General features: G+C 40.4%; 1 protein-coding gene across 4 annotated transcripts in view; it reads right to left on the bottom strand.

Moving 5' to 3' along the window:
* Positions 1–5,781: 5,781 nt before the first annotated feature.
* Positions 5,782–11,200, bottom strand: part of LOC139747499 (uncharacterized) — a 169,189-nt gene continuing 163,770 nt past the window's right edge. For 2 of the 4 annotated variants that reach the window (XM_071659896.1, XM_071659894.1), the window contains exon 5: positions 5,782–10,028. In XM_071659896.1, coding sequence (XP_071515997.1) covers positions 9,651–10,028 — 378 coding nt within the window. In that variant the 3' untranslated portion in view covers positions 5,782–9,650. The remainder of the gene's footprint in view (positions 10,029–11,200) is intronic. The other 2 variants (XM_071659897.1, XM_071659898.1) reach the window with 2 other exon arrangements.

The following is an 11,200-nucleotide window of genomic DNA, read 5'->3' as shown; positions in this document are numbered from 1 at the left end:
TCAGCGAAGGAGAAACATTCCCGACCAATTGCACCTAGTCTCCCACCGGGATCTATAGATATAAATCACTACGAACGAGACGAGACTCTATAGAAAAGAACTTCGTGTAAGCTTCGACACGGACCTCATCCTATGTTGTGAGGTCATATATGGCGGCGACTTGTCCATTCCAAGTCAAAGCGGTGGATGGGCATGGCAAGTTGCCAAGTCAGTGGATCATGACCACCGTATAATCAATAATAATAATAATAATGATAATAATAATAATAATAATAATAATAACAATAATAATAATAATAATTATTATTATTATCATTGTTATTATCATCATTATTATAATTATACAATCATTGAAACATTAAGACGTTAACAAAATGAAAAAAAAAGGTGACAAGGAAAAGTATTTACAAATTTTGGAGGAAATGAAAAGACTTAAAAAGTGCCAGGGACGGAAGAAAGTTCCATAGTTTCGAGATGTAAGAAAAGGAATGAAATGAAAAAGATTTTAAGTGTCCGGGGCCTAAACATATGGGACGGGGGGAGTGCAATGGACTAGCGTGAACTGGAGCGAGGTGGACTGAACCATGGTATATAAAGAAGCTGGGGAAAACCATAGAAAGGTATGTGAGGCCTGGTTATGGATAGGGGTTTGTAGTTTCAGTGCATTGCACTTGACGGAATGAGACTGGATGTTGGCGAATGAGACCCTTTCTTCGTCTCTTCCTGGCGATAATAATTCACTGTCGCGGGGAATGGCTTGTCCTGCCATTTCGTAACTTTTACAGATCCTCTCGACTGTAGGTCTATACAGGAGTACTCTTTTGTCTTGTTTGGTCAGATCTATGATACGTTTAATGCTTTCGTGGTTGCTTATTCTAAATTCATCAAACCTCCCAAATTACTTAAATCACTTGACCAGGTAACAACTGTGGATGGCAGGCTTTCTCCCATGCATTAGCTGTTCTTGTGCAAAAACATTCTCTGACGTTCAGTCTCTTTAGTGTTTGCAATATTTCAAAATGGTGACCGCTGATGCTTGAATAGTGTCTTAATGATGTGAAATCTGACACTTGGCAGGCCCTAAGTCTGCTCATGGATGTTATGAGGTAGTGTGCATATAGTCAGTGCCATATGCAGAGAGGGGATGTGTGGGGATTCCATCTCACACGTTAAAATGCCCAAGACAGTATTCAGGTGTTCTATTCAGAAACAAGCAAATTATGCCATGACATTTATCAACCATGTTTCTCATATAATTCATATAAACCCACACACAAAACAAGGTTAAGCAAAATAAGTATTCTGTCGGGTAATTTGAGTATCCTATTCTTCCCACCCTATCCCCTTTTTGTACTCAAATATAAGTTAACATTTTTAGCATTTTATAGATATGCATGTTATTTATCTAAAAGAACCCCACATGCCATTAGCAGGTTATAGTAAGGCATTTCGAGAGCATATATATATATATATATATATATATATATATATATATATATATATATATATATATATATATATATATATATATATATATCCCTGGAGATAGGGAGAAAGAATACTTCCCACGTATTCCCTGCGTGTCGTAGAAAGCGACTAAAAGCGTAGGGGGCAGGGGGGCTGGAAATCCTCCCCTTTCGTTTTTAATTTTCCATAAGAAGGAACAGAGAAGGGGGCCAAGTGAGGATTTTCCTCAAAGGCTCAGTCCTCTGTTCTTAACGCTACCTCGCTAGGTTAGGTAAGAGAGGTAGCGTTAAGAGCAGAGGACTGAGCCTTAGAGGGAACATCCTGACTTGGCCTCCTTCTCTGTTAATTTTTTTTTTTTTGTAAGAAAAAGAAAAAATCATATCTCCCCTTTCAGTAGCTGTGAGGTCTTGAAAATGACAGGTTCTGTTCCTCCCTAGACAGAGAACCTGGACTGAAGTGCATAAGTCAAACATCCACAGTTGTGTCAGATTACCGAAGCGATCTTCGAATTCATATATGCCCTGGTGCCACAACTAGGTGGATCAGTCATCCTTCCCTGCGCGGGTGGCTGATTGATACAACAGCACCTCGCGTAAGAACGTCATGTTATCCAAATCAAATTATATACGAGAGAGAAAAAAAAGGTTATGGAATTCTTTATGGGAAAAGCAGCACATTTTCTGATCGACATCTCTCTAAGCCCCAGTAAACTGTGCAGAGAAACTCATGAAATTAATATCTAATTGCTGCCTATGAACAATGATGAAAATAGACTGTACAAACAAATGTCTAATCTTATTATATAAATAGCAATAAAGGGCGAATTCTCTATGTTCTATCAATTTCGTACATAAAAGAAAAATCATCTTTTTGGCCAATCTTTAGCGCTCACTTGATGGATAAGGCAGACACATTTTCAGTAATAAAATGCACAGATATGATGAACAGATGGCTTTAAATAGCCTGTGCCAAAATGTGGAGAGACTGAATCATTATAGGGGTTATTACAAAATAATTTCGAGTTCATGTGGAAAATGTTGTGTCATGTTGAAAATATTAGTTACGAGCCTGCCAAATCGTTTCGAGGGCTTCATCTATATCACCTGAAATTCGTAAATGAAGTCGGATGAACGCATTTCTTCTTCTTTAGTTATTACGATATTTCTTTTTAGATTTGGTGAAAAGAGATGTAATCATCTAAGCGAGTACGAAACTTAAGTCGCACATTTCTCACCCATTTCAGTCAAATGTAGTTTCGATAATGCTTAATGGCGTGGCATGCCGAACAAAAATCAATCTTTCAAGTTATGTGGTAAACCGTGAAGGAGATCTGTCAAGGAGACAATGGTTATGTGTGGCGGTGTGGCTGAGCTGCGCTGATGTTCCATAGAGTGGGGAATAACCTACTGGTATAATAGTTGGACTATGCAGGTAGAAAAGTGCTGGGGAGTTAAGCTATGAAGGGCGAAATGACGTTAGTGTACTGTGGTGAACCGCTCAAGTTCGAACTATGTACACTCATGGAACCCCATCTCTTGAACTTCGCCTAAAACAAGATTTTGCCAAAAATTAGCCGGGCGAGCGCATAGCACTTACCGCAAAAAGAAATGTGAAGCAAAAACCAGTCGTGTGAATTACATTTTGTCCGGTAATGCATATGATGGAGAATGTGTGTGATTGTGGAATGAACGCAAGCAACCCATGTACATGTGAAGAGGAGAGAAATGCCAATTTGGGCCGGGAAGGAATGCTTGACAGCCGCTTTAGTGTCGACTCGACGCACTGCCGTCAGTGACCCTCTCGATACCCTGGCATATTACTTCCTCACATGAACGGTGGTTGCCTACCACTTGTGTAGGGTGTAGTGGGTTTTCATGGCAGCAACGTTAGGTTATGATGGGTAAACCTGCGGCTTGTTGCTAATTGGAGTGTAGTCAAGGGAGAGTCAGGTTATGTGGCTGTGTGAACTGAATGAAAATTAGTGTTATGTGCACTGCTTGGAAAGCGGCTTTACATAGGCTGACATAGTGCGAACTTCGTACCTGATGAGACGATACTTAAATCAACTATTAAAGGATTACACCACTGGAACGTACGTCCATACTTATGATAACCCACTTTTAGATGTTCACTACGAAATGATAATGGCCTTTCGGCTCGCATTCTTCTTGGCATTTACAACATGAGCATAATCCTCGTTTCAGTGTAGTAAACCAAGCTGCTTCCCCCTTTGGAACCTGGGGCATAAAATTACCAAACGTTTCGTAAACGTTTCGTTTTCTGCTGTTTGATATCAGCTGCATAAGTGTCGACGCGCGTTTCACTGTATATATGTTGAAAATGGTTATAAGCAGCTTAAGGTCAACAAGTCTGAGTTAGTAACAAACGCAAATCATTCAAGCTTCAAAAATGGTTATGTCTGCTAAGCATTTACCACAGCTGAAGTACTAGTTTCAAAAACCGTTCTATGGACGCATGACTGATCTCAGCGGTACATTAGCTATAAAAATGCAGCCAGCCATCATAGATATGGATAAGTGTGTATTTCGTAAACCTTATCTATTTAACAAAAGTCATGAGTGTAAACACTAATCACATGATAATATCTCAGGAAAAAAAATGTAGGTTAAGGTTTCTGCCTTTCACAGCCTGGGATCAGTGTGTAAAAATAAAAATGATAACGATAACCAAGTTAGGTTAATTCTTATATATATATTTTTTTTTACTCCATTATGATGACCAAGGCCAAAAGTATTTCTCTGGCGATCTTCATTGTAGGTAATACCCATATATTTCTGTTTATCAACTTATGTTAAATTTTCGTACCTGTTTACATGATGCAGATAAAAAAAAAATCTGCACACGTCATTTTTCAAAGTGAAAAAATTGTAATTATGCCACGAAATGTATTTTGCTGGACGTCCATTACTTTTATTAAGTTCCTTTCGTTTGCTTTCACAAAATTATCGTTACATCTAATATCACAAACGTGTAATGAACTTTTAAGAACTCAGCTGGTCCCTATCGCTCTTATTTATTGCCAGTGTCTTAAAGCCAAAACTTAATAACGAAGTGCCTGAATAAAGTCATCCTTCCTCGTACTGATCCAAATCTCGTCCTTCCATTACAATAATACTGATGTGGCCCCGAATGGTTTGACTGACAATTACTTTTTTTTTTTCTCGGAAAAATAACATATACGGACTGATGTGTATTGTTTCGCTGAATATTATGAACTACTCACGTCAGAATATTCAATGGGATACCTGATTAATGATTTTGTTCTACAAATTCAGACTAGGTTTATCCTGAAGCTGGAGCTGGCTGGTCTCCTTGCAACACACCTCAACCTGTGGAGTTCAATTGTCCAATCGTTTCGTCAAACATTATGAAACACTTCTAATTTCCCTTCAAATTTTACATACCTTAGAGGCGGAATTATCCCTTGTGGAGATGTCGTACACCAATGAAAAAAGACTAAAAACCGACATAAACACACGTTACTTGTCACAATTTCTGTTTACTACTCATACGGGATACGGACTTAAGGACAACTATAGACACTTTGGCTCTATATTGACTTAAAGCTTCTATAACGAAGAACTTTATAATGTGTGTGGAAGACATTCTATTTCTAATGTGAAATTAAGTGTCCAAATCAAAAAAATGATCTACTTAGCAGGTATGATAAGATATTAGGCTGGCCTTCTCCCCACTGACAGATTGTTGATACATTAACTTTAGTTAAGTGAATTTCATTTTTGAACGATTGATTCTCATCTGTGTACATTCGCCTTCGATAAAATGTTCTTTAATAAAAGGAAAAAGAATAGATTACACCCTAACTTACACTGTAATGAGTAGATTAAGGATTTTCCTTAATCTCCTCCTCTCTCAAGAGGATATCTGGAACTAAGCTTTCAAGGCTGAATAGATAACAATTAAGATACACTAATCCTTACAGTGTGAGGTGGCTCTAACGTTTGGAAGCAAAGCTCTTAATTACAAACAAATTTAACTGCATTGGAAGATTAAAAAAAAAAAAAAGTCATGGTGCCGCTTTTCCGGCAGTATTGTTATCCAGAAGATACTTTGGTTGAATCTATGGTTTCGTGATTTCTAGATCTTTAAACTGTCGTACAGATGAATGTAGACATTTTGGCAATGATCATTGTTATCAATATGAATACGATTAACACTATAAATAAAGTTTTGTTTTCCTTCTTGTGCACACCCGGCCAACATGACTTACATTTTGGCAATCAAAAATAGAAGATTCTCTTTTTTAGGTCATAGGAAAACACTTCTTTATCTTAAACAATATGAATTTATTTGTATAAATTCATGTAGCACAGTGCTTAAGTGTGCACATCACAGTATACATACATAACCAGATATATAACAGATGCACAATGATTTGAAAACATATAAAGCATGTATAAATGACATAAATCAGCATAATATACATGAGAAATTCTCCATTGGTCTTGAAACAATACTGTAAGCCAAATTTCCTTTGGGCACCGGAAAGAAGTCATCGGGAAGAAATGTCGCTGCTCTTGACCAGCATGTAGTAAATAGTGACATTGAGGGAAGAATCAACCCACCTGGTCGTTTCCCAACAGGCAAAGCCAAATGAGGAAGGAGTGTGGGCCCTCTGACAAACACCTCCTCATGGGAAATGCGAGATGTTAATTGTTAACCACCAAACGTGGAGTGTTGAGTAGGTCATTATTGTATTCCTCGACCACCAGCCAGTAGGAAGGCTAGGCGTCGGGAATGGCCATATCATCACCACCAATTTGTAAGTGCTGAATAGGGGAAGTACCATCGTCAAGCAGAGTTTTCTATGAGAACTTAAAAGACTGCATTACAGTTAACAGCAGGGAAATGATGGACTCCAGTCCTGTTGGGGGGTGGGGCTGGGAGATGAGTCAACTGCTGTCTGCTGATGATACGGTGCTGGTGGCAGAATCGAATTAGAAACTACAGTGTAAAATAAAAAAAAGTTGAGTTGTGAATTAGACTATTAGGTTTAGCACTGGAGAGAGATGGATTAGCCAGGGTGTGTGTGTGAAAGGTAAAAGCTTGGGAGTCAAGTGTTTAAGTAACGTGGAAGTGGAGATGGCACTAAATGGAATCATGGGAGCTGATGTGAGTCATATGGGAAAGGGGGCGAAGCTTACAAGGCGAGTGAAAAGTCCCCTTTTGTGAGGCTGCATCACCGAAAGTATAGTCTTGTCAAAGAAAGTACTCCAGAGTCTACATTTTCCTGTGACGTGTTGATGCTAGTGCTAGACCTCACACAAATGAATGTAAGGGTGCACACACTTACCTGGATCTTTAGTGGTGGTAGTGACAAGCGTTTCAGATTAAAATGGGTCCTGCACAATAACCAAAGTGACGTAGTGTAATAATAGCACTGGACCCTTCTGAAACATCTGAGAATGAGGAGACGCATAGTGGCTTTTGTCGTGGTTGGTCTTGACTGATGTTGGGCACCTCACACTACAGTATAAAGAGACATGCAATGACCAGAGTATTTTCTGCCTTCGTAGTGTGGTGGCTTGTGTGGCAACTTACGAGTCACACGGCAGATACTTAAGTCCTTGGGAAGGAATACGACTCGCATTCAACCCAATCTCTTGAGGTTGGAGGATAAAAAGGTACCCGGCATTTGTGGGTGAATGTTTGTTACTGCTATTGACTATTCGTGCATAGTCTTTTGAAGTGTCCATCAGTAAACATTTACTTGCTTGGCTTGTTCTGTGTCCACAACTCTGCTACTGAATAAGTGCTTCCGTACTTTTCTCTTGCCTAGCTTCCACACTTCCCGCTTGTCCTTATCTTTTTTTTCTGATGTCGAAGAACATATCTATCTGTATTAATAACGTCATGAACTTTTTGATGTTTGTATGTAGTTCTTCTTACTTCAACAGTATGTAGACTGAGGTTTGTTCTCTCTTCGGAGCTCATCCTTTTCTCTTCCCGTCGCCATTCTTGTTCGAGTCCTTTGGACCCTTTCCAGCAACTCGCGTGGTTCTTCAAGTGAAGAAGCCAGACTGTTGCCTCTTGTTCCAGCTTAAGGTGAATATACGTCGTGTATATCTTCCTAAACATCTTTTACAGTTCTTAAAGATGACGGCAGTTTTGATAATAACCGAAATATAGCTTTTCTTCTCTCACTATCCTTATTAACTCCTGCACTGACGAAAAGTTCGGTGCAATATTGTCTCCCAGGTCTCTTTCACAGTGTGACTCCTGTGGTTTCTTTCTCCCGTTATATGACTCGCCAAGTGGTTTGTTTCAGCCCATGCTCATCATCTTCATGAACTTACATTTCCTAAGGTTCTACTCCATAAGCCATGAGTCAGACCACTGCTGCAGTCTTGTCTAGGTTTTAGTATAGAATCTTGCCGTCCGTGCAGCTCTGCACTACCTTCATATCTCTTGCGTCATGAGGAAGCATATTCAGGTATGAATCCGTCTCATCTGGAAGATCGTTGACGCAAGTCAGGAATAGCAGTCGTCCCAGCAATGAGCCCTGGGGCGCCCGCACGTCACCTTCGTCCAGCTTAGAGATCCCTTACTGGTGTGTGTGTGTGTGTGTGTGTATACGTGAAAATGGGAAAGTATGGATTACCCTGTTTTCTAGCATGGAAAATTCAATATAAGATAAAAACGATAGACTGATAGAGAATAACATAAGTGGATTACAGAAAGACCAAGGCAAACACAGTTTAATGCTAGCTTACACCAACAATAATGTGAGCTCCCCCGAACCAGATAAGCACACGTGTTACAGACAACACTTGTATTACTTATACCACACACCTGTTCTCAGAACAGGCGTTTACGTGCTAGAATCATCTGTAGTTCTGCCTTCAAGTGCACAGCTGTATGTAGTGCGGGAGGGCTGAACCACAGCCAGCACAAGTATATCAAGATTAGTAGCCTAATAGTTAGGCAAAACACTCATCCATTTCAGTAACTACATGACTGACAACTTACACAATGAAAAGAAATAATAATGACAGAAAGCAAACTAAAGAATAAAAAGATAGAGATCACTCTTCTCTGGGGATCAAATCGGAGTGAGTCTTCGTCATCCATTATTTACAGAGTAGGCATGAGACCTGCATGTGATATTCGAATAAAAAAAATACAACAAAACAGATTAATGCACTTACGACGGACACTTGTGCCATATATCACAGACGTGAGTTTGAGAAATAAGATATGATGTAGACGGTTTTCTAATAATCACTGAAAACGAAGGGTTGTTTGGTCAAAAGATACAGGTTGATATATGGGAAAACCTAACCCCAGATGGACCCAGTTCTGTGTTCTCAGAGCACTAAAGCAATGTGTAGAATCCACACCTGAATATTTTCTATTCAAGTACCAGAAAAGCAAAGGTTGGTTTCCAGTTTTCTGGATAGAAATGAAATCTTTAATAATTTCAAATGTGGTCCCTGTACTATTCCAGACTTGACTATGTTTCCATGGTAAATTATGGTTATAAGAACTGCGATGAGTTAACTATATACAAAGTGGCAATTGACCACCGGATTTCGCTTACTCGAGGTGACACCAAAAGTGAAAAGACAGTATAGGTGAGGTTGCATCATTGGGAATATACTCTCGCCATAGAACTTCTCACCCTAAAAGAGTCCACATCTCTGCTACTGGAAGCAGCGCAGCCTTGGGCTGCAGGAGCCTTTAGGAAGAAGTCCTGGGTAACACCAGTTCTCTTTCTCAGAAAGAGGTCCTGAGGTAATTATAAATTAAAAAAGAAGTAAGGTCTGCAGCCTTTCCAAGCGTGTGCTGTATCATATGCAAGTGACCATTTAAGCCAATGAGACGATATATATATATATATAAGCAAGTCACAGGGACCAGCTGGGGTTGGCTGGGTTACTATATTATGTTTAGTCTGTGAACCAGAGCAGGTACAGTTGGAGTGGCACTACAGACCATAAATAATTAATATGTCTTTCTCTACGGAAAGGAAAACAAGAAGGATACCAATAACAGATGTTTGCGAAACAGAGTGACTTAAAGATCAGGCGAAATCCACCAGAGGAGGGAATAACTGGGGTTCTAAAGGCTTCTCGTTCGCAAGCGGCAAAACACCAGCATTGACAGCTGGGACGGGGTTCACCAAGAGGTCGTCCACGGAATTAGATGACGGCGGAGTTACTGGCTGAACAGTGGCCAGGCTGGAGGTCTGGAAGGTGGAGGGTGGGGGAGGAGGTGGAGGTGTCGAGGATGGTGGTGGTATGGGCCTCCGGGAGGTAGGTCTTGGCTTGGGTGGTGGTGGAGGAGGAGGGGTCATGCCGATGATGTTGTTGTCGCTTGGGCCGGACAGCGGAGGTGGGAAGGGCTGTGAGGGTGAGAATGTTTGTGGTCGTGGTGGTGGCTGTGGTCGTTGTGGCTGAGGACGTGGTGGATTGAGAAGGGACTCTGGACGCAGGTGACCCAAAGCCAGCGAGGTCAGATGGAGGCCTTTGTTGAGGTTGGGGCTGTGGCTGTGGTGCTGGCCTTGGGGCTGGAGGTGCCTGGAAGAAAATACTGTGTTATATTGCCGCTTTATGTGCGAGAAAATGATCAAAATTTCTAAACTTCTTTTCATTATCTTATAACCTACGTTGCATAGAGGGTTAGCAAGAAATTATTATAAAATACAGTTGCTCTTTAATGTCAAAATCAACATATCCCTCCGCATATATACAGATCTCTTCACTATATCCATCCAACACCTTCCCTTATCTTGTTATCTTACGTCACATCTTTAGTTATTACTATAACAGTATATAGTCCACAATATTCCTTATCTGCAAAAGAGTACTTTCTGCTCACTGGTAGAAAATACAGAGCTTAATGAGACAGTTATATCCTCTAAGGTGGCGTGTGCTATGCAAGTATCCCTATTCAATATTTCGTTTTCTAAATTTCTGAAATAGTTTTCTTTGATTTATTTATATGGGAGACTTCTATAAAATTACCATTATTCAACTCTTATGCTTTAGATGATAATGCATTAGGTACGGAAAGAATATAATCAACTGTACCTTAATGAATTTAAGTTATACACAAGAGTATAAATATCTAAATATAAAGGGTTTGACGAGACTTCGAATGGTGGAAAACTGCGAGGGGCTTAACTAGCCTGATGGTTCTCAGACCGGATAGATGCTAGCGTGATCTTGCTACGTTACTATGGGTGGAGGGAGGGCGAACTATTTCAAGATCCACTAATAATCATGTCTCACTCCTTAATAGATATCTATATCATCATCACAAGAACATGTCAGCATCATTTCCTGCCGTCTTTAACCCGAAATAGCGTGCGTCCTGTCACACTCCCCCTCTACTGTACACTGTAGTGTCGTCACAGTCGACCCCCCTGCTTCCTTCTAGTCTCCTCCCTTTATCACATACGTCCATTCCACTACCTATCCACCTTCCTCTCCATCCATCATCAACACATCGTGACTTACTGCCCAATTTCCCACTCTTCCTCCATCTCCCTCCATTCTTCTAGCTTTAGCTTCACTTCCTCACTTCATCATCTCCCCTCCATCAGCTTCCCTCCCGCCTCTCCCCTCCCTATCCCTTACATTCCCTCCTGCATCGATCAGTTTCCTTCCTAAACCAGTCATCCATTTCGTCACCCTCCCTTCTGCCTCCCTCACCCAACCTACATCAGCCTTTCCTCCCTCCGGCTGAC

The sequence above is a fragment of the Panulirus ornatus genome, chromosome 68, assembly GCF_036320965.1.
Source record: "Panulirus ornatus isolate Po-2019 chromosome 68, ASM3632096v1, whole genome shotgun sequence".
Classification (NCBI taxonomy): Eukaryota; Metazoa; Arthropoda; class Malacostraca; order Decapoda; family Palinuridae; genus Panulirus; species Panulirus ornatus.
This window is presented reverse-complemented; position numbering and strand designations above follow the sequence as displayed.